At 38.8% G+C, this 24488-nt stretch overlaps 1 protein-coding gene and 1 long non-coding RNA gene across 4 annotated transcripts; one reads left to right on the top strand and one right to left on the bottom strand.

The window, feature by feature from the left end:
* Positions 1 to 912: 912 nt before the first annotated feature.
* Positions 913 to 18822, bottom strand: eva1bb (eva-1 homolog Bb (C. elegans)). 3 transcript variants are annotated; one of them, XM_061881533.1, is made up of 4 exons: positions 18456 to 18818; positions 13737 to 13965; positions 5014 to 5149; positions 913 to 3321 (listed from the first exon to the last, which is right to left on the bottom strand). In XM_061881533.1, the coding sequence occupies exons 3-4, from the start codon at positions 5078 to 5080 to the stop codon at positions 2897 to 2899; spliced, it is 492 nt and encodes a 163-aa protein (XP_061737517.1). In that variant the 5' UTR covers positions 5081 to 5149; positions 13737 to 13965; positions 18456 to 18818; the 3' UTR covers positions 913 to 2896. The 3 variants fall into 3 exon arrangements, with proteins under 3 accessions (XP_061737517.1, XP_061737516.1, XP_061737518.1); XM_061881532.1 differs by lacking the exon at positions 13737 to 13965 and having other exon boundaries at positions 18456 to 18814; XM_061881534.1 differs by lacking the exons at positions 5014 to 5149; positions 13737 to 13965 and having other exon boundaries at positions 18456 to 18822.
* On the top strand, positions 18341 to 23680 carry LOC133539548 (uncharacterized). Its single transcript, XR_009803427.1, has 3 exons — positions 18341 to 18757; positions 23416 to 23482; positions 23551 to 23680. It is a non-coding gene; the product is annotated as an uncharacterized LOC133539548 (long non-coding RNA).
* The last annotated feature ends 808 nt before the right edge of the window (positions 23681 to 24488 follow it).

Here is a 24488-nt window from a genome sequence, read left to right as displayed (position 1 = left end):
CTGAGGCGTACATTGTCTTAATCATCCCGCGCCCAACACATTGTGAGTAGTAATCGTATTTTCAATCACATGATTGTGAACAGACTGCATCGTCAGGACTGGGTGATGCTGAGGTGTTTTGTCCTGTGACACAACATGACCACCAGGGGAACCACCCCTCAGAGTGGGAGTCAGGGGCTTCTCAGCAGAGGGAATCATTTTTAGATCTAGACATGTCTGGGAATTGGGGAAAGGGAAACATTTGGAGGGACGGGGTCAGATAGCAGCCGGTTGGAACGCTGGGAAAAGGGTGGAAGTCACTGCTAAGAATACATTTTCTATGACAGATTTATTTTGAAAATGTTCCTGCAGCTCACTAGTACATGCTTTTGAGCTGGGTTCTTCAGAGTAACAAATAATCAACTTAACATTACGAAAAAATATATATAATTGAATCAATTATGTAATTCAAAATGTTTCCTGTTTAGAAAGTCAAGCACATTTTAAATGAATTAAAAGTATTTGAGAAATGAATGTTATGGTATTTTATAGAATTTTGTCCAAAAACAAAAATTATGAACATTAGGTTATTTTCGATTGACTTGTGTCCAAATCATCAACCAAATATATATTTTAGATTAAACATCGGTCATTGATAGTCATTTAAAATGGGTATTTATGACCGAATTGCATTCACATTATTAAAATAATAAAAAAAATATATTATGTAGTTGGTCATTGATAGTAAATTATGTGGAAAAAATATATATAATTGTACTATCTTGTTGAGGTCATTTCCATTCCGTTTATAATTCCAATAGAAATACATTTTCGCTTATATTTTGTCCATATAAAAAAAACTCTTTCCCATTTGGATTAAAATATAAATATATTGGGTATTTTTGTTTGAATCAGTCCATATGAAAACCAACAAAAAGTAATTTCCTTTATTATAAAAATTATATTGTGTACATGGTTTGACAAGCGGTAGAAAATGGAGGGATGGGTTTGAATAAGTTGGGAGCCCAGGGTCAACTGAACAAATAAAAATACAGCTTTTGCGTTATGCTGACAATGTACCATCATGCTCAGATGAAAAATGGCCCTAGTATGCTGAACCTCAATGTCTACTGCAGAGAACATTGGTTCTCAAAAGGATATTTCCCACCTACAATTTAATCAGACCTACAAAACCCAAAACCAGTGAAGTCAGCACATTGTGTAAATGGTAAATAAAAACAACAGAAGGATATGCAAATTCTTTTCAACCTATATTCAATTAACAAGACTGCAAAGATACTTAATGTTCGAACTGGAAAACTTCATTTTTTGCAAATATTAGCTCATTTGGAATTTAATGCCTGCAACATTATTCAAAAAAGCAGGCACAAGTGGCAAAAAAGACTGAGAAAGTTAAGGAATGCTCATCCAACACTTGTTTGGAACATCTTACAGGTGAACAGGCTAATTGGGAACAGATGGGTGCCATGATTGGGTATAAAAGCAGCTTCCATGAAAAGCTCTGTCATTCTCAAACACGGATGGGGCGAGGGTCACCACTTTGTCAACAAATGCGTGAGCAAATTTTCCAACCGTTTAAGAACAACACTTCTCAACAAGCTATTGTAAGAAATTTAGGGATTTCACTATCTACGGTCCGCAATATCAAAAAGTTCAGAAAATCTGGAGAAATCACTGCACGTAAGCGATGATATTACAGACCTTCGATCCCTCAGCCGCTACTGCATCAAAAAGGGACATCTGTGTGTAAAGGATATCACCACATAGGCTCAGGAACACTTCATAAAACCACTGTCAGTAAACTACAGTTGGTTGCTACATCTGCAAGTGCAAGTTAAAACTCGACTATCCAAAGCCATTTATCAACAACACCCATAAATACTGCCAGCTAGGTGGGGCCCGAGCTCATCTAGGATGGCCTGATGCAAAGTGGAAAAGTGTTCTGTGGTCTGACAAGTCCACATTTCAAATTGTTTTTGGAAACTGTGGACATTGTGTCCTCCGGTGCAAAGAGGAAAAGAACCATCTGGATTGTTATAGGTGCAAAGTTCACAAGTCAGCATCTGTATTAGTGCCCAAGGCATGGGTAACTTACACATCTGTGAAGGCACCATTAATACTGAAAAGAACCATCCGGATTGTTATAGGCGCAAAGTTCACAAGTCAGTATCTGTATTAGTGCCCAAGGCATGGGTAACTTACACATCTGTGAAGGCACCATTAATACTGAAAGGTACATACAGGTTTTTGGAGCAACATATGTTGCCATCCAAGCGACGATATCACGGACGCCCCTGCTTATTTCAGCAAGACAATGTCAAGCCACGTGTTACAACAGCGTGGCTTCATAGTAAAAGAGTGCGAGTACTAGACGGGCCTGCCTGTAGTCCAGACCCGTCTCTCATTGAAAATGTGTGGCACACTGAAGTGTGAAATACCACAACGTAGACCCCGGACTGTTGAACAACTTAAGCTGCACATCAAGCAAGAATGGGAAAAAATTCCACCTGAAAAGCTTCAAAAAATGTGTCTCTTCAGTTCCCAAACATTTACAGAGTGTTGTTAAAAGGAAAGGCCATATGACACAGTGGTAAAAATGCCCCTGTGACAACTTCTTTGCAATGTGTTGCTGCCATTAAATTCTAAGTTAATGATTATTTACAAAAAAAAGAAGTTTCTAAGTTGGACCATTAAATATCTGTGCAGTCTATTCAACTGAATATAAGTTGAAAAGGATTTGCAAATCATTGTATTCTGTTTTTATTTACCATTTACACAACGTGGCGACTTGACTGCTTTTGGGTTTTGTACATCAGATCATCTAGTTCTGGTAATAACATTATTATCTGCCTGGTTGTTCCATAAAAATACTTCAAACGTTGGATGTGTTCGGACACTAGTGGTAGTGGACGCGTCCAATAGTTCCAGTCCCAGTGACCAGGATATCGGGCTGCCCGTTCCTCCATATCTCCCTAACGATGCGCTCCCTCTCCTCCAGACGCCGCGCCTTCTCCAGCTCCTCGGCCGAGGCGAACACGTCCACGCTCTTCAGGCTGCCGTTGGACTGCGTGCTGCGCTCGTCCATCGGTATGATGGTCAGTTTGTGGTTTTCAGACAACTCTTGTTGTGCTACGCTTCCATCTCCCACTTCTTCCTCTTCTTCCTCCTCCTGGCGAGACTGCCGCTGCGTCCTCTGAGGTGCCGGAAGAGGCCTGCGGGGCCTCGGGTCGCAGTTGAGGCCGACTATCAGGAGGCACAGGGCGGCGAGCAGGCCAAGACAGACGCCCATCATGAAAATGAGGGCGACGGTCTCTGGGTAGGCTGTATGGATACACACACATTGACTGTCAGTGACACATTGGAAAGCAGAAGTCCAAACAATTGTTAGGTTATTCTTTAAACATTTTAAACACAGGAAGAGGAAAACAAGCTTTCAGCATAGGTCATTCTCAAAGAAAGGGTGTAGTTAATTAATAGAGGTTTGAATTCTTTGGGGTGACGCTTCGACTCAGAATCGATTCTCAATTTAACAGGATTCTCGTAATATGGTATATAATTTATAATAAACATTTTTCAATGATGGTTTTGGTTGCTGATGGACAATTCATACGAGCATTGATGTCCCAAAAGACATCTTTTTAATCTTGTTTTAGAAATCCCAGTTAATCAATCTAATTACAAGAAAATAGAGAAGGTCCAACCCAATCCCAGCTTTACAAGAAATGTACAAAGCAACTGAGAAGACCTACAAATACAATAGTAAAAAAAAGGAAATCAAAAATTAATAAAAGCAAGCGTATCAATTATCATACTAATATCAACAAGTTTTTACGTTTAAATTGAAAGCGTTATTTTTTAGTTTGAATCAGTTATATAATTAATTGTATCAATATGTAATGAAGTCTACTATTGTAATGGTTTGAATCAAAAAAGTAGTTTTCCTGTTAAGAAAGTAAAGTTAATTTACATTTTTAAATGAGTTAAAATTACTTCCCGTTTTGGATTCAAATATATTTAAATCCAAAATGTTTTTAATTGTATTTTTTATTTTGGACTAATTAAAAAAAAACGGTCGATCTACGTTCCCATCCTCACCTATGGTCATGAGCTTTGGGTCATGACCGAAAGGATAAGATCACGGGTACAAGCGGCCGAAATGAGTTTCCTCCGCCGTGTGGCGGGTCTCTCCCTTAGAGATAGGGTGAGAAGCTCTGCCATCCGGGAGGAACTCAAAGTAAAGCCGCTGCTCCTCCACATGGAGAGGAGCCAGATGAGGTGGTTCGGGCATCTGGTCAGGATGCCACCCGAACGCCTCCCTCGGATAGCTAAGGTCTCCCTAAAGTCGTAATAAATGTAAAAGTCAATGTCAAATTTGTACACTTCTGCTTGCTTATAGGAAGTTGCTCTTTGTGTGTTTTTTTGCCTGCCATCTTCGTATTTGCATGGTTTTTGTAGTTTGGGTCAAGTGGGATTCAACATTGCCATAAAATATTGAAGAATTAGTCGCAAATGGTGCCCCTGGTTTAGATATTGATGCAGAATTTGGAAATATTCTCCATTTCACTGGGACTTTTTGATGCAGAAAATTACTACTTTTTTTTAAATTCTGGCAAGAAAACAAATTTCTGGGAGTCCTGAATTGAGTACCATTGAAAAATGTAGACGGTGAAAACCTCTCGGGAGTAATAATGTCATGTATGAATAATTTTAGTGCAGATTTTATTTCTTCTATACGACCCGTTCAGCCATCCATCCACTGAAGCGACCATTCATTCAAGTATTTACTAAGTCATCCATCCAAGGTTAGCTTGGCAGCTAATGCATGTTAAACAAAATATCACATTTCACACAAAGTGATGCTTGTAGGTTTTAAGTCAGCACAGCCAGAGACTGCCAGCATTGTGTTAACGCAAACCTGAATAAAGTTCCTTTTCATTCCATAAACATGAGACGTCCAAGCGGCGGTCTGCGTGGAACATATTTTCTGTTTGGCAAAAACGGCTGAGATGTTACCTTTGATGTAAGCATATGTCGCCATGCTGTTACTCAGCAGATCCATGTCTTTCCTAATAGGCTCCATGCTGCTTCAGCTGTGCCTTCAAGTCGCTACCATCTCCAGGTACTTTCTTCACACGCTGGAAATCTACTCCTGTTGAATGTCATCAAATATTCAAAGCATTACAAGCTCATATTTTGCACTTAAAGCAACAGGAACCATAGACCAGGGCTGTTCAAAGTGCTTTTACTTTCACTTACGTACAATAGCTTTTTTCTCTCTAGGAAGCCTCATATGTCTTAGAGCCAGGGTTCTTAACTTTTTGGACCTCGAGGCCCAACTTCACCACGACAAAGGGGCCCGGGGCCCTCTTAAATATAATCACTGAGTAATTACATTGAACCTTTTCACAGTTCACAGCCTTGTCAAATGACTGATAATTATTATTAGTTGACCCACACCTTAGGCTTAGGTCAGGCTGATTAGAAAAATAAGTATTAACCAAATATAGTGCATTAAAAAGTACGCATAAATAACAAAACTTTTTTTTTTTTACACACAATTATGTTGTGCTAGAACAGGTGTGTCCAAACTTTTTGACTTGGAGGCCGCATAGGGCAAAAAAAAATTTGATCGAGAGCCACAAGCAGACTGCATGTAAAGCAACTATATATATATATGTATATGTGTGTGTGCATATATATATCTATATATATATACATATATAGACTATATATACGTGTAATATATATACATATATATACACGCACACACGTTAGGTCAGAAAAAAAACGGGGGCTAGCTATATCATCCCTACAAGCCTGTTTCGCAGGTTTTGTCAGTAAATCCCCTGACCAGCAGGGAAACCTGCGAAACAGGCTTGTAGGGATGATATAGCCTGTTTTTTCTGACCCAACGTATATTCCGCTCTACCCCGGTATTGAGCACTGAATAACGGATAAACCACAGAAACCTCGACGATATATATATATATATATATATATATATATGTATATGTATATATATTTGTGTATATATATGTATTTATATATATATAAATACATATATATATATAGAGAGAGATACGTGTATATTATTATACATTTATATACTTATTAATATAGTTGGATGTTAAGAGTATGTGAAAGTTCGACTCTTACTTTGTTTACTTCAGTGACAACCTCCTTAAAGTTTTGTAATTAATCAGAAATATCAAGCAGCTAAATTGCGCTAAACATGGATAAGTGTGGAGAGTGTTTAGCATTTTTCCCATCATGTTTTTTAATGGTTTTAAAAGGGTGTATTTTTTTTATTATTTGTAGTGTTTGGAATTTGTTTTATAATATCCTAAAAGTTTGGTGAGCAGGTTGTGTTATGTGTGACCATGAGTGTTGACGTTTTTATTTTATTTTTTTGCACCATGACTAGGGAAGGTTCTTTGCATTGGGCCATATGACTAAATGCTGTGTATATCATCAGCATACAGTGAATAATGAAGGGTCATTGAACTGCATACTTTCAATGACCACTTGATGGCAGCATTAAAGGCACTGTTTACAATTAATGCAATCTGCCTGCAGCCAAGAGTTACTAATTACTCTTGATGTTTCGCGGGCCAGCAGGCATAGTTGAGACACCCCTGTGCGAAAATAAACCAAAATTAAAAATGAAAATGTTTCTTAATTAAAATGTAAATGAAAATACAACTTCACCACTTCTCCAGATTTGTGTTTGTTTGAGATGATCATTACTGTGTGTAAAAGTGCATTACAACTGAGTACTGCTGTGGCCCCTACACTCCACAGCTGAAAAACATTTTTTTTGGCGTCTCTAATGGTTGAGAAACACTGCCTTACACCATATTATCGTATGATATTTGTCACGCAATAGTGTTAGTGACACTGTTATGATTCAGGGGACATGAGTTTTAGACCCGTTGACAGCTCCTTTGATGTATTTTTGTGATGAAAATCCCTTATTTATTAGCTATTTTACAAGGAAAATTCCAATATTTAGAAATAGCTTTTTAGCCACTTTCCTGGAAAAATGTCCAAATATTGAAACGTAAATGTAGATTTTTAGCCATTTCCCAGGGGAAATTCCCATATTTAAAATGCAGTAACGGACCTTCAGTCACTTTCTCAGTAAAACTGCCCTATTTTAGCCAGTTTTCAGGAAAATCCCCATATTTTGCAATGTGAATGTGGATTGTTTGCTACTTCCTTGGGAAAACGTCTTTATTTTGAAATGCAATCGTTAATTTTAAGCCGTTTTTTCTGGAAAATTTCCATATTTTGAGAAGCAAAATGTGGATCTTTATAGCCTCTTTCTCTGGAAAACTGCCTTTTTTGAAATGCAAATGCAGATTTTATTTATTTTTTGTCATTTTTCCTTTTAAAACCCTCATATTTTGAAACTGCCAAGCATGGGTATCTGCAAAGAAAAATATTCTCCAAAATGTTTTTCTCGATTCATGCTAACATGCAACTTAAATTCTAAATATTCACAAACATTTTAATTATCGAGCTGCATCACAAACGCTAAAATTTTGCACAACCACTCATTCAGTCATATTTTCTGGCGGCTCAATTTCCAGTGTTGAGACACACTGCCTTATGTCCTATTATCGTATGATATTTATATATTAGTGACACTGTTATTATTCAGGGGACATGAGTTTTAGACTTTTTAACAGCTCAGCTTGTCTAATGTATTTTGGTGATGAAAGTCCCTTATTTTTAGCTATTTTACAAGGAAAATTCCAATATTTTTTAAATAAGATTTCAAGTCACTTTCCTGGGAAAATTCCCAAATATTGAACTGCAAATGTTGATTATTAGCCACTTCCCTGGGAAAATTCCCATAATTAAAATGCACTAATCGACTTGTAGCCATTTTCTCTGCCATATTTTGAAAATGTGTCTTTTTAGCCATTTTTCCGGGAAAATCCCCATATTTTGCAATACAAATGTGGATTTTTAGCCACTTTCCTGGAAAACTGCTGTATTTTGAAATGCAACAGTTGATTTTTAGCCACTTTCCTGGGAAAACTCCTGTATTTTGAAATACAATTGTTGATTTTTATCCATTTTCTTGGTAAAATTCCCTTATTTTGAAAGCAAAATGTGGACGTTTAGCCACTTTCTCTAAAAAACTGCCATACTGTGGCCATTTTTCCGGGAAAACCCCCATATTTTCAAATTGCCAAGTATGGGTGTCTGCAAAGAAAGATATTCTCAAATGTTTTTTTTCTCGATTCATGCTAACATGCAACTTTAATTGTAAATATTCACAAACATTTTAATAATCCAACGCTACAGTTTTGCACCAGCACTCATACAGTGGTCGCATGTATTGTCATGTTTCTGTCTCCATGGATCATTTTGTCTCTCTATCAGTAATTTTCACCAAAAAAAACCCCTCACTGAACAGTCCTTCAACAAAAAAGCGCATAAACACCATTGCAATTGCGATCTCGTCATTGAAAATCGTGATTGACGTTTTCCCAGAACCGTGTGGCCTTAGCCTGCGGTCCTCGGCAACAACAATTTGTTTCCGGTCATCCTGCAGGCACGACATGGGCCTGGGCGCCTAATGAGGATGTTTATATTTATGACATCTGTGCCTGAGGAGAAGCGTTTCCAGCTTCCGCTGTCAAACAAGCGCACTCGGGCTCTTATTTCCCACAACAAAAAAAGTTATTCTGGGTCTATTTAGTCAGTTATGGCGGATACCCTAAAAATACTACTCAGACTGAACATTGTTTGGTGCTTAGTAAATAACAGTCAGTATTTACTTCTGATCCTATCATGGAAGCCACAACATACCCGTGGTCTCTCCGGACTTCATTCTTTGCAATTACTTCAGTCGTGTCTTCCCTCGTCACTTACTCCCTAACAACTACTTTTCCTTGGGTTATGATATCATTGTCCTCATATTGGTATCAGAGCACTGAAAGACTATTAAATACTGCTTTTAAGCATAAACTGTCACAACAGCCTTAAGGTAATGGTATCATTGTTGTCATACTGGTGTCAGAGTTAAGGAATTTAATGTAGTTAAATCACTGAATGTATCTTTAAATTAGTTTATACCTATCCTAGTCTGTCTTATATACACGTATATGATAAATAAAAGGGTACAATTAGATAAGCTTTGCTTCATGTTAAATGATACACTGCAAAAAGTCAGTGTTCAATAAGAAAAAACTAACAAAAATGAGGGGTATTTTATTTTGAAGCAAGCAAAATGATCTGCTAATAAAACAAGAACATTTGGCTTGTCAAGACTTTCCAAAACAAGTAAAATTAGCTAACTTCAATGAACCCAAAAATACCTTAAGATAAGTATATTCTCACTAGAAGAAAAAAAAGCTAGACCTTTTTGCTCAGTATGTTGAAAAATATTCTTAAATGAAGTAAATGCTAGTGCCATTATCTTGACATAATGATATGCACTCGGCATTACATTTACTAAAAACTAATGTATTGCTCTTATTGGAAAGGCAACAAGGCAAGCGCGTGTTACTCTCAAGGTCTCCTAGCCGCTCAGGCAAATCATATGGTCCAAAAATGCATTTTTCCATCCATAACATGACATCATCACGCCAAATTTTCAGTCAATTAGTGCGCATATATACAGCCCGGCCACAACATTTTTAATTGTAGTTTTGAAGAATTCATCTAAATGTGCATGAACTATTTCTGTTGAAAATGTTAAATGTTTGAATATCTACGGTCAGTTTACTGTACTGTGCCAACTGTACTACTATATGAGTACATATTTTCTATTGTTTCATTGAAAATAAAACAGCAAAGTCCATTTGGCCGTCATCTGTTTTAATTATGAGACACAATTGTGTCAAAATCATGATTTTTTTTTTTCATGCTGGAAATAAGAAATTATTGCTTTAAATAAGTAGTTTTCTACTTGTGAGTGTTGATGACTCAGCTTGGCAACACTAGATATTCTAGTTTCAAGCATGTTTTATTCAGTATAGGTCATCAAACCTCAGCAACAAGCTGTGATATCTTACTGACATCATTTAGGACCAAAACTCTTAAAACAAGTAAAACACGAACATAAAATCTACTTAGTGAGAAGAATGATCTTATCAGACAGAAAATAAGCAAATATCAGCCTTGTTTGAGATATTTCATCTTACTTACATTTCAGTTTTTGCAGTTAAGTGTTAGCATGTGATGTACTTTAATGTAATGTTAATGTAACCATGCCTACACTGCAAAAACTGCAGTGTAAGTAAGATAAATATCTCAAACAAGGCTGATATTTGCTTATTTTCTGTCTGATAAAATCATTTTTCTCACTAAGCAGATTTTATGTTAGTGTTTTTACTTGTTTTGAGTGTTTTGGTCCTACACTGTAAATGATGTCAGTAAGATATCACAGCTTGTTGCTGAGATTTGATGACCTATATTGAATAAAACATGCTTGAAACTAGAATATCAACTGAAGCAAAGCTGAGTCATCAACACTCACAAGTAGAAAACTACTTATTTAAAGCAATAATTTCTTATTTCCAGCATGAAAAACAAAATCATGACTTTGACATAATTGTGTCTCATAATTAAAACAGATGACGGCCAAATGGACTTTGCTGTTTTATTTTCAATGAAACAATAGAAAATAGGTACTCATATAGTAGTACAGTTATTAGTGAGAATATACTTTTTTTAAAGTATTTTTGGGTTCATTGAGGTTCGCAAATTTTACTTGTTTTGGAAAGTCTTGACAAGCCAAATGTTCTTGTTCTAGTGACAGATCATTTTGCTTACTTCAAATAAAATATCCCTATTTTTTGTATGTATTATTTTCTTGTTTTTGAACACTGACTTTTTGCAGTGGTGGAATTAGGGGTTAAGTCACTAAAAAGGATTCCCAGGTGTGGCCACTGCTGATGGCCACTGCTCCTCTCACCGGTGATCAAGGGTGATGGGTCAAATGAATAATTTTGCCACACATAGTGTGTGTGACTATCATTGGTCCTTTAAAAAGGCTCAGTGGCCACATGCGTGGACTGCACCTTTTAGCTCTTATTTCCAAAATTGTGTACACTATAGAGATGCGCCAATAGGCAATTATATCATCCAGATCCGCGACACCAAAACCGTCATCAACCCGGCGTCCACCCGAACCAACATTTTATCAGGACCGTACCCGCCCGCTGAATTACATCAGAGGTTGCCCAACTTTACCACTCACAGAGCTATTTAAAATTGTTTCATAGAGTATTGTAGTCAATTGGAGCCGCTAACGTTCTCGCGACTATCCAATAGCGTTCATCCTGATGACAAGAATATGGGCGTGCTGTGAAGCCATTGCCTTAGACACCTTCAACAACAAGTACGAACCAATTGTTGGTCCAGCAACATGTTGTGTGCAGCCTCCGCAATCACACGTATGAGATTGCAAGGCATACTGGGTGATACAGAGTACACTGATGGTTGTGATATAAACAACTTTAACACTTAATAATATGCGCCACGCTGTGAAGCCACACAATGCAAGATTGACAAACACATTTCGGGAGAACATCCTCACAGTAACACAACATAAACGCAACACAACTAATACCCATAATCCTTTGTATTCATGACTGCGTGGCGCAGTGGGGAGAGTGGCCGTGCGCAACCCGAGGGGCCCTGGTTCAAATCCCACCTAGTACCAACCTCGTCGCGTCCGTTGTGTCCTTGAGCAAGACACGTCACCTTTGCTCCTGATGGGTCCTGGTGAGCGCCTTGCATGGCAACTCCCTCCAGTGTGTGAATGTGTGTGTGAATGGGTAAATGTGGAAGTAGTGTCAAAGCGCTTTGAGTACCTTGAAGGTAGAAAAGCGCTATACAAGTACAACCCATTTATCATTTATGATACTTCCTGAAAATATTTTAAACCCCCGCATCCCCAACCCCGCCCACCTTACCGACGCACGGGTGGGGGGGTGTATAAAATAGTCTGGAAGTCTCATGAATACAAAGGATTATGGGTATTTGTTGTGTTGCGTTTATGTTGTGTTACTGTGAGGATGTTCTCCCGAAATGTGTTTGTCGTTCTTAATTGGTGTGGCTTCACAGCGTGGTGCATATTACTAAGAGTGTTAAAGTTGTTTATATCACAACCATTAGTGTACTCTGTGTCACCCAGTATGCCTTGCAGTCGTGTGCGTGTTGCCGCGGAAGCCACACACAACATGATACTGGACTGACAAGCAGATCGTACATGATGTAGAAGGCGACAAAGTCAATGACTTCATAGCACGCCCTAATACTTATTATCTGGATGACTGCCGGCAGTCATTCAAGAGAATAATAGCGTCTCCTATTATCTTCTTTGCTTTATGACACGGGTCTTAAATGGCTCTTTGAATGGCAAAGGATACCGATCCCAGAACCAAGTATATCAAATATCTCCAGATGGTTCAACCGCCATCCGCCAGAATCTAATTAAAATCTATTTTTTCGTCATGTCAACCGCCCGACCCGTGCTTTATCCGTGGACTCCGCGGATGAGACCGCAAACCGCGCATCTCTAGTACACTACTGGTTTGGGGTCTTATGGCTGCTTATTTGGACACTTATACTGCCATCTGGTGGTGTCATAAGAGTATAACATACAATGTAATTTGGAAAAACGTGTACACTAATTTGGCACGAGTGTGTGAATGTGAGTGTGAATGTTGTCTGTCTATCTGTGTTGGCCCTGCGATGAGGTGGCGACTTGTCCAGGGTGTACCCTGCCTTCTGCCCGATTGTAGCTGAGATAGGCGCCAGCGACCCCAAAAGGGAATAAGCTGTAGAAAATGGATGGATGGGTGTACAAATAAGAATTAGCATGTCACTAAACATGAAGTACACGTTTGTGTACTTATGGACTAAGTACATCATATTAAAGGTGATTCTTAGTTTTTATTCTAATTAGGGTCCAATAAGACCAAATGGCAAAGACAAAAATAGCATGTAAACAAACATCTTGGGCTTTAAGAGATTAAATCGAAATCAAAGAGTCACAAAAGGTAAATATTCATAGATGGTATATGCGATATAAATAACAGTGGAACCTCAATTACAGACTCCTTTTTGCAAATTGTAAATAGAAAATAGGTAATGATTTAGTAGTACAGTTGGCACAGTACAGCAAACTGACAATATTTAAACATTTAACATGTGACATTTCTAACCATTTTGAACATAAAAGGTTCATGCACATTTTCAGATAAATTCTTCAAAATTACAATAAAAAAAATGGGCCGGGGGCTGGGCTGTAAATATGTGCACTAATTGACTGAAAGAGCACACACTTGGCATGATGATGTCATGTTATAGATGGGAAAATGCATTTTAAGACCATATGGTTTGCCTGAGCAGCTAGGAGACCCCGAGAGTAACAAGCAGTTGCCTTGTTGCCTTTGCATTAACAACAATAAAGTATAAGTTTGCTGGTTTCAAGAAATGTGATGTCATTATGTCAAGATAATGGCACTAGCATTTATTCATTTAAGAATATTTTTTCAACATATTGAGCAAAAATGTCTACCAAGAAAAGTGCACTTGTTATTAGTGAGAGTATACTTATTTTAAGGTATTTTGGGGTTCATTGAGGTTAGCTCATTTGACTTGTTTTGGAAAGTCTTGACGAGCCTAATTTTCTTGTTCTACTGGCAGATAATTTTGCTTAGTTGAAGTAAAATACCCCCTTTTTTTTTTTCTTGTTTTTGAACACTGACTTTTTGCAGTGTGAAGGATGCCCTGCTGGATGTAAAGACGATGGCTGATGTCTCCCAGCGCCCTCACAATGGCGGCGTGGTTCAAGTAGCAACATAGTGGACGTGGGAGCCAGGACTGCTTCTTGCTCTCCAGGGACAGCAACATTCTACCCTTGTTCCAGTGGTTGCCATCAGGGGCTCCGCTCTCCCCCCTCCACCCTGATCTTTATCCTGGTGCCTCTTGGCAGACCTCCGCAGAAAAAGAAAAAAAAAAGTTGAAATGTTGACTAATGTTTCCCCCCGAATATTTGTTAGTGAAGGTGTAAGGAACAGTGTCATGTGGCCTGTCGCCACCACATCTCCATCTCATCGCTGCCTGGGGAGTAATAGATTACACAGTCTGTAGTCTATTGCTAGTAGACTGCAGTGAAGTAGGCCGGACATTTTGGGTTGTGTTTCACGCTCCGTATGCCGGATGGCAATATACGAATATGCACTGCTGATTGGCTGTCACCGCTCTGCGTGTAACCAATCAGATGGTGTTGTGGGTGGGACAATGCTGGGTGCTGTGTCACCGCTCTGCGTGTAACCAATCAGATAGTTGTGTGGGTGGGACAATGCTGGGTGCTGTGGAGATGTACTGACAGAGGCAGCAGCTTGTTCACATTTTAGTTTTGCACCAAATGATAATATAAATACATTTAATAAAGTCAATTTACAAAAAGGGCAACAAGAGAAGTATCTTACTTTTCTTTTGTAAAGTAAACCTGAACAGCCGATACGGGCATCTACATCAACTTTAGGATTTGCCTGGGAAGCTGGACAGGACAAAAAAAATAATTGAACTTGAACTTTAGTTTGTGTGACAATCATTGGTACTTGAACTTGAACTTTAGTTTGTGTGACAATCATTGGTACTTGAACTTGAACTTTAGTGTGTGTGACAATCATTGGTACTTGAACTTGAACTTTTGTTTGTGTGACAATCATGGGTACTTGAACTTTAGTTTGTGTGACAATTATTGGTACTTGAACTTGAACTTTAGTGTGTGTGACAATCATTGGTACTTGAACTTGAACTTTTGTTTGTGTGACAATCATTGGTACTTGAACTTTAGTTTGTGTGACAATCATTGGTACTTGGACTTGAACTTTAGTTTGTGTGACAATCATTGGTACTTGAACTTGAACTTTAGTGTGTGTGACAATCATTGGTACTTGAACTTGAACTTTTGTTTGTGTGACAATCATTGGTACTTGAACTTTAGTTTGTGTGACAATCATTGGTACTTGAACTTTAGTTTGTGTGACAATCATTGGTACTTGAACTTGAACTTTAGTGTGTGTGACAATCATTGGTACTTGAACTTTAGTTTGTGTGACAATCATTGGTACTTGAACTTGAACTTTAGTTTGTGTGACAATCATTGGTACTTGAACTTGAACTTTTGTTTGTGTGACAATCATTGGTACTTGAACTTGAACTTTTGTGTGTGTGACAATCATTGGTACTTGAACTTTAGTTTGTGTGACAATCATTGGTACTTGAACTTTAGTTTGTGTGACAATCATTGGTACTTGAACTTTAGTTTGTGTGACAATCATTGGTACTTGAACTTGAACTTTAGTTTGTGTGACAATCATTGGTACTTGAACTTGAACTTTAGTTTGTGTGACAATCATTGGTACTTGAACTTGAACTTTAGTTTGTGTGACAATCATTGGTACTTGAACTTTAGTTTGTGTGACAATCATTGGTACTTGAACTTGAACTTTAGTTTGTGTGACAAAGTTCAAGTTCAAGTACCAATGATTGTCACACAAACAAAAGTTCAAGTTCAAGTACCAATGATTGTCACACAAACTAAAGTTCAAGTTCAAGTACCAATGATTGTCACACAAACTAAAGTTCAAGTTCAAGTACCAATGATTGTCACACAAACTTTAGTTTGAACTTTAGTTTGTGTATTTGTTTGCAGGCCACTTAGAAACCTGCACTTTGTGGTGAGAGTTAGTCCGAGCTCTTACGCAATCAGACAAATGTCCATTTTTACACGGCCTCTAGCTTTATTTTTTTTTTTGCAGGAGGGCAGACAAATGAAACAGGCGTCTCGCTTGAGCCTCTTTCACAGCTGTGGATGTTTATGTGACCCCCCCATAAAATGCACCCCCGCCTTTCCTGCCATTTAAGATGAAAGCTGAAGTCTGCTCCCAACACCACTCTTGCCTTACAGTAGTCTCTCTTGTCCGTTGTGGGATCAAAAACACTTCAACGTGCAGAAACCCCATGAAAAGTTGTGTTTCTTCACAACTGACACCACGCCACCGTGTGGGGGTCTAAACCAGGGGAAAATGTAAACATGCGGGGGCCATTTTGATATTTTTCATTTTCCAACCATAACAAAATATATGGATTTTTTTTTTAATCCTTAGGGTTCCTGGGGAGCATCGAGGGTCTCAGTCACTAAAATGTTAAAAATACGTCAAATTATTATTATTATTACTCACAGTAAATCTCTATATCAACTTGAGGTTGATATAAAGTAAAACAAATAAGGTTTTATGCCTTTTCTGTCAAAGACAACTTTGTTTTTTATAGTAAAACTGAAATAGGGACGGTGTGGCGCAGTGGGGAGAGTGGCCGTGCCAGCAACCTGAGGGTTCCTGGTTCAATCCCCACCTAGTACCAACCTCGTCACGTCCGTTGTGTCCTGAGCAAGACACTTCACCCTTGCTCCTGATGGGGGCTGGTTAGCGCCTTGCATGGCAGCTCCCTCCATCAGTGTGTGTATGTGTGTGTGAATGTGGAAGTAGTGTCAAAGTACTTTGAAGGTAGAAAAGTGCTATACAAGTACAAGCCATTTATCATGTATATATGCAGTATTTAGATAGTACTTTATTGATTCCTTCAGGAGAGTTCCTTTATTTAACAATTCAAGCCCTCAAAGATCCGGAAGGTTCCCCACTCATAAAGTGATGCATTTTTATTAGTTTTTGTTTTACTTTTAGCACTTAAATTTCCAGATCAACTTCCGATACATCTGTCGATTTTAAGTTCAAACTATTATTTTGTTGGTTTTATGCTCTTTTTGTCACAACTTTGATGTTTTTATATGGCAACCACACAACATATGCAATATTTTTTCCACATAAAATATTTTAAAGTGATAGTTTTTAAGTAATAATTCATTATAACATAGATTTTTTGTCCTTTTTTTTTGAGCAATGGAAAAAAAAGAAAAGGACAAAAAGAACAAAAAAACTGCCTGCATGGCAGCTTTGTGTCAACATTGACACTTTTTCTTGTTAGATTTCACCTCATTCCTCTTTTTTTAAATGTTTTTTTATTTTATTTTTGCAGTGCTATCAATTCTGCAATTTTTGCAGAATGTGTGACGGGCTGGTAAACAATTAGCTGCGGGCCGCACTTTGGACACCCCTGGTCTGAACAGAACATGACAGTACTCACCCTGGTCTGAACACAACATGACAGTACTCACCCTGGTCTGAACAGAACAGGACAGTACTCACTCTGGTCTGAACAGAACAGGACAGTACTCACCCTGGTCTGAACACAACATGACAGTACTCACCCTGGTCTGAACAGAACAGGACAGTACTCACTCTGGTCTGAACAGAACAGGACAGTACTCACCCTGGTCTGAACACAACATGACAGTACTCACCCTGGTCTGAACAGAACAGGACAGTACTCACTCTGGTCTGAACAGAACAGGACAGTACTCACCCTGGTCAGAACACAACATGACAGTACTCACCCTGGTCTGAACAGAACATGACAGTACTCACCCTGGTCTGAACAGAACATGACAGTACTCACCCTGGTCTGAACACAACATGACAGTACTCACCCTGGTCTGAACAGAACAGGACAGTACTCACTCTGGTCTGAACAGAACAGGACAGTACTCACCCTGGTCTGAACACAACATGACAGTACTCACCCTGGTCTGAACAGAACAGGACAGTACTCACTCTGGTCTGAACAGAACAGGACAGTACTCACCCTGGTCTGAACACAACAGGACAGTACTCACCCTGGTCTGAACAGAACATGACAGTACTCACCCTGGTCTGAACAGAACAGGACAGTACTCACCCTGGTCTGAACAGAACATGACAGTACTCACCCTGGTCTGAACAGAACATGACAGTACTCACCCTGGTCTGAACAGAACAGGACAGTACTCACCCTGGTCTGAACAGAACAGGACAGTACTCACCCTGGTCTGAACAGAACAGGACAGTACTCACCCTGGTCTGAACAGAACATGACAGTACTCACCCTGGTCTGAACAGAACATGACAGTACTCACCCTGGTCTGAACAGAACAGGACAGTACTCACCCTGGTCTGAACAGAACATGACAGTACTCACCCTGGTCTGAACAGAACATGACAGTACTCACCCTGGTCTGAACAGAACAGGACAGTACTCACCCTGGTCTGAACAGAACATGACAGTACTCACCCTGGTCTGAACAGAACATGACAGTACTCACCCTGGTCTGAACAGAACATGACAGTACTCACCCTGGTCTGAACAGAACATGACAGTACTCACCCTGGTCTGAACAGAACATGACAGTACTCACCCTGGTCTGAACAGAACATGACAGTACTCACCCTGGTCTGAACAGAACATGACAGTACTCACCCTGGTCTGAACAGAACATGACAGTACTCACCCTGGTCTGAACAGAACATAACAGTACTCACCCTGGTCCTGAGTGGAGGTCTCTCCTGCAAAAGTAGTTCCAGTGAAGATTTAGAGGTTTGACTAATAAAAATGTGATGTTTCCAAGGAGCGCGGTGAGAAGATGAGATGTCCTCAAGATGAGATGTCCTCACGTCCCCCTCATCGTCTCCTGATGACAGTGACGCTCTTCCTCCTCCTCCTCCTCCTCCTCCTCCTCTTCATGCGCTTCCTGCAGGCCAAAGTCACCACCAAAGCCTGCGTCCTGCCGGCTGGCCAGACCGAGGTGATGTGTCCGCTGCTGCTGCTGCTGCAAACACCACAGGTCTGTTCGCTGGGAGGGTGGAACAGGAAATAGCTTGTCAGCTGTTTTTTGGGCACATGGCCCTGATGCTGCTGCGCTCCAGGATTAATTGAGGTCTTTGTATTTTAATCTTGGGAGGGGAGGGAACTCTCTTCCCCACCAAATGTATTATGCAAAAAGCAGAGCGCCGCGGGCGAACAGGTGGTATACTTTGATTGGATCTGGAAGGTAATCAAGAACGTTTGCGCCAGAGGGGCTCCTAATTACAGCCTTGGAATAGAATAGTTTGGAACTTGAATTCTGTCGCACAAACCCCAAAAGCAGGGAAGTTTGCATGTTGTGTAAATGGTAAACAAAAACAGAATACAATGATTTGCTAATCATTTTCCCCTTATTTCAATTGAATAGACTGCAAAGACAACATACTTAACTGGAAAACGTTTTTTGCAAATATTAACTTGCCCAGTGATGAGGTGGCGACTTGTCCGGGGTGTACCCCGCCCTCTGCCCGATTGTAGCTGAGATAGGCACCAGCGACCCCAAAAGGAATAAGCGGTAGGAAATGGATGGATAGATGGAAATATTAGCTCATTTGGAATTTTATGCCTGCAGCATATTTAGAAAAAGCTGGCACAAGTGGCAAAAAAGACCGACCAAGTTGAGAAATTGCTCATCAAACGCTTATTGGGAACATCCCACAGGTGACCGGGCCAATTGAGAACAAGTTCGGTGCCATGATTGGCTATAAAAGCAGCTTCCATGAAATGTTCAGTTGTTCTCAAACAAGGATGGGGCGAAGGTCAACACTTTGTCAACAAATGCGGGAGAAAATTGTCGAATGGTTTAAGAACAACATTTCTCAATGAGCTACTGCAAGGAATTTAGGGATTTTTCCATCTACGGTCCGTAAGTTAAAGTCAAAGTGAAGTGAATTATATTTATATAGCGCTTTTCTCTAGTGACTCAAAGCACTTTTACATAGTGAAACCCAATATCTAAGTTACATTTCAACCAGTGTGGGTGGCAATAAGAGCAGGTGGGTAAAGTGTTTTGCCCAAGGACACAACGACAGGGACTCGGGTGGCGGAAGCGGGGATCGAACCTGGAACCCTCAAGTTGCTGGCACGGCGACTCTACCAACCGAGCTATGCCGCTCCAAGTTAAAGTTAAAGCACCAATAATTGTCACACACACACACTAGGTGTGGTGAAATTGTTCTCTGCATTTGAGCCATCCCCTTGTTCACCCCCTGGGAGGTGAGGGGAGCAGTGAGCAGCAGCGGTGCCACGCTCCCAATAATCATTTTTGGTGACTTAACCCCCAATTCCAACCCTTGATGCTGAGTGTCAAGCAGGGAGGTAATGGGTTCCATGTGTATACGCTCTGGTATTACTCGGCTAGGGTTTGAACTCCCAACCTACTGATCTCAGGGCAGACACTCTAACCACTAGGTCACTTTGTAGGTTTGTTAGGTAAGCATATCCTTTCAAAGCTCGTTTTTATCAATTATTTTAGTGTTTCTTTGCGGCCCGGTAGCAAATGTGTCACGGACCGGTACCGGTTCCGGTTCCCGGACGTGTGGTTGGGAACCACTGCTTCAGTGGGGGACAAGACAGAAAAAAATGACTTAGAGGGAGCCAGTGTAGTAAAACAATATGAAATGATGTGTTTCCTGGTTCTAGTCAGCACTTGAGCAGCAGTTAAGCCTGACAGTAGAAAGTCTTAAGGTCACACAAACATGCTCGCGTTCAACACCACAAACCACAATAACACACATTTCAATTCCATTGTACACTTATATATATATATATATACCTGTATATTTAATTTAACTTCTTCTGTATGTTTCTATACCTGCACAAGTCACCGCTCTATCAGAAGCAATTTATCCTTACAAAGATTGTTTCTGCGGTTGTTGTAGTCCCAATTTAGCAAGCTTTGATGTGGTGCGACGTGGCCTGCAGGCCCTCATTATGCGGCCCGTTGTTATTCACACAATCTCAAGCTTGGTTTGAAAGTAAACAGTCGAAAAAGAGCGAGAGCGAAAATATGTCCTGAAAATGCCCCCAAGACGAGGACTGCCAAGGGACATTCCCGACAGTCACTTAACTCAGCATTTCATGCTTTGAAATGACATCCTTCTATCTGCAGTGGAGGCTTGATTGCAGCCAGCTGTGTCCGTCTTTTGTCAGGCCCGCCCTCTTCCTCACACGCAGCAGGAAGAACATCGCAAATTCCTCACATTCCCACTCGTCTTTTGCAGAGGTGTCAATGTGCTTTTCACTGAGGGCCACACCGCAGTTATGTTTGGCCCCAGAGGGCCGCGTCTAACTGTAAATGCTATTATTACACCATCATTTCATGCATTTTATTTATATTACTCTAAATGCCAAAACGGCACCAAACTTTATTACGGTAAAAAATGTTTTTTTTTTTCATTTAGAGAAAAATGCCGTAAAAACCACAGTAAATTTCACAATTTTGAATACTATTATTGAACATTTTTTAATGCATTTTATTAGTAGATTTTTTTAAGAACTAAAATGTAAACAAAAATAAGGTAATTTCACCTCAAGATATAGTGTATGAAATGGAAAAACAGTAATGCTGTTTTCATGGTAAAAAAAAAAAAAGGCAGCTCAGTTTTCAGAATGTTACTATAAAATGTACATTTGTTTTTTTTTCTGTTAAATAAATAAATACAATTTTAAAGTAAATTTTGGCACCTGAGCTGCCAGTTTTTAATTGTTTTTTTTTACCGCAAACCAACAAGTGTAGATTTTTCAGTGTATTACTGTCAATGTTAAAACGACACCACAGTTTTGGCCCCAGAGGGCCGCTTCTAACAGTGAATACTATTATTACACAATTTTACTATACATTTTATTAGTAGATTTTTTAAAAACGAAAATGTAAAAAAAATGGTAAGTTTTTTTACTGTAAATAAAAAAACTGCAATTTTACAGTAAAATATAGTTAAGGTGCTGTTTTTATGGTTAAAAAAGACAGCTCAGTTGCCAAAATTTTACTGTAAAATGTACTTCTGTTTTTTCCTAAAAAAACAACAACAACTGCAATCTTACAGCACCTGAGCTGCCAGTTTGTTTTTGTTTTTTTTACCGCAAATCAACAACTGTAAATTTTTCGGTGTATTACTGTAAATGCCAAAACGGCACCACAGTTTTTTTCATTTAGAGAAAAAATGCTGTAAAAACCACATAAAATGTCACAATTTTGAATATTATTATTACGCAGTTTTTGTATGTATTTTATGAGAAGATTTTTTAAAAACTAAAATGTTAAAAAAATAGGGCAAGTTGCAATAGTTTCACCTAAAAAAATTGTGTACATTACTTTTAAATGGAAAAACAGTACTGCTGTTTTTATGATAGTAAAACACGGCAGCAGATTTTACTGTAAAATTAAAAAAAATTTTTTTTACTGTAAATTAAAAAAAATGCAATTTTACTGTAAAATTTGGGAACCTGAGCTGCTAGTTTTTTGTTTGTTTACCGCAAATCAACAACTGTAGATTTTTTGTTGTATTACTGTAAATGCCAAAACGACACTACAGTTTTGGCACAAGAGGGCCACTTCTAGCAGTGAATACTATTATTACACATTTTTTATGCATTTTATTAGTAGATTTTTTTAAAACTAAAATGTAAAAAAAAAAAAGGTAAGTTGCAATAATTTCCCCTCAAAATGTATTGTATATTATTGTAAATTGAATAACAGTACTGCTGTTTTTATGGTAAAAAAGGCAGCTCAGTTGCCAGAATTTTACTATAAAATTTACATTTGTTTTTTACTGTACATAAAAAACTGTTTTACAGTAACATTTTGGTACCAGAGCTGCCAGTTTTTTGTTTTTTTACCGCTAATCAACAACTGTAGATTTTTGGGTGTATTACTGAAAATGCCAAAACAACACCACCGTTTATTCCTGTAAAAAAGGTCAGTTTTTTAAATTTATAGAAAAATGCTGTAAAAACCACAGTAAATGTCACAATTTTACCATGAAATCTATTACTACTTTTACATTGCACACTTTGATGGATAACTTGCTTTGAAATAGTTATTTATTTCTTTTTTAAAAAATGGTTTGAATGATTGATCATACATTTTTTCATCATTAGACTAAATTTAAGTTTACATTTGCGATTACATGGAGTACATATATTTTTTTTCTCCCCAAATAGAAAGGAATAATACATTTAGTAAAAAAAGTTACAGTGTTTTATTGATACATATGTTTTCCAGGCTTTGGAGGGCCAAATAAAATGAAGTGGTGGGCCACATCTGGCCCCCGGGGCCTTGAGTTTGACACCTGTGGTCTAGTGGGAGAACACTGCGGAGCTCAGTGTGCAAAGCAAACAGCATCTTTCTTTTGGAACACAAACACAGAGATGATTGACAGCTCAGGGATGTTGCTAAGCAACAAGCTGTGGAAACATAACCTGCTTCTTTCTGCCCCCCTTTGACCACCGGAGTGGCAACCACCATGACTAATGTTTTCCTTGGTCTGAGTGCTTGGGATTTCCCAGACAGATGTGCTGTGTGGCACATGCCAGCCCCGCCCACAGCACCAGAGCCAATGCAGCGGACACACCCGCCCTTTATTTCTTCATTGTAATATTTACACTTTGTTTTAACAAAGAGCTCTTGTGCTTTAACAGGTGGGAAAGAAAAAACCTCCAAGTTTAGCTACCGTCTGGTAGTGTGACCCCAGGATGCAGAGCACAGGTAGAAATGGAATCAATGAGGAACTTATGTTGCTACGAAGTGCACAAAAAGAGTCTACATTTGTTCAGGTAGCGACAAGCAATGTCCAGAGGAGCTGGCGGAATAATCATCCTGATCGGCAACCAGAGATGAAGTGAAGTGGCAGAAAATGAAAACACACAGGAAGTGAAAGGAAGTCCAAAACTGTCAGTTTTGGAAGTAAGTAAGTACATTTTATTTGTAATGCACTTCCCAGCAGACACAATTGATCACAACAACTTCTTGAATTAAGTCCTTACAAAAAGCAACTCAAACATAACGTTGAAACAATATGCTTCTGGACCACGTTTATTCAGTGTTGGGTTCTGACGTTTATTTGACCATTGAATTATGGTCATTTCCCAACCAATATCATACAACACAAATACAACGTTGAAACAACATGCTTTTTGACGTTTATTTGACCATTGAATTATGGTCATTTCCCAACCAATATCCTACAACTCAAATACAACGTTAAAACAACATGCTTTTTGACGTTTATTTGACCATTGAATTATGGTCATTTCCCAACTAATATCATACAACACAAATACAACGTTGAAACAACATGCTTTTTGACGTTGATTTGACCATTGAATTATGGTCATTTCCCAACCAATATCCTACAACACAAATACAACGTTGAAACAACATGCTTTTTGACGTTTATTTGACCATTGAATTATGGTAATTTCCCAACCAATATCATACAACACAAATACAACGTTGAAACAACATGCTTTTTGACGTTGATTCAATGTCAGGTTATGATGTTGATTTGACCATTGAATTATGGTCATTTCCCAACCAAAATCATACAACGCAAATACAACGTTGAAACAACATGCTTTTTGACGTTGATTTGACCATTGAATTATGGTCATTTCCCAACCAATATCCTACAACACAAATACAACGTTGAAACAACATGCTTTTTGACGTTTATTTGACCATTGAATTATGGTCATTTCCCAACCAATATCAT

The sequence above is a fragment of the Nerophis ophidion genome, linkage group LG21 (genome assembly GCF_033978795.1).
Source record: "Nerophis ophidion isolate RoL-2023_Sa linkage group LG21, RoL_Noph_v1.0, whole genome shotgun sequence".
NCBI classification, from domain to species: Eukaryota; Metazoa; Chordata; class Actinopteri; order Syngnathiformes; family Syngnathidae; genus Nerophis; species Nerophis ophidion.
The sequence above is the reverse complement of the archived record's forward strand: the minus strand, read 5'-3'. Positions and strand labels throughout refer to the sequence as shown.

Bases quoted from the DNA above. Each gene is read 5' to 3' on its own strand.
- eva1bb (XM_061881533.1), bottom strand. From the start codon at position 5,080: ATGGAGCCTATTAGGAAAGACATGGATCTGCTGAGTAACAGCATGGCG. The intron at 3,322-5,013 runs GTAACATCTCAG...GTATCCATACAG, and splicing joins GACATATGCTTACATCAAAG to CCTACCCAGAGACCGTCGCC.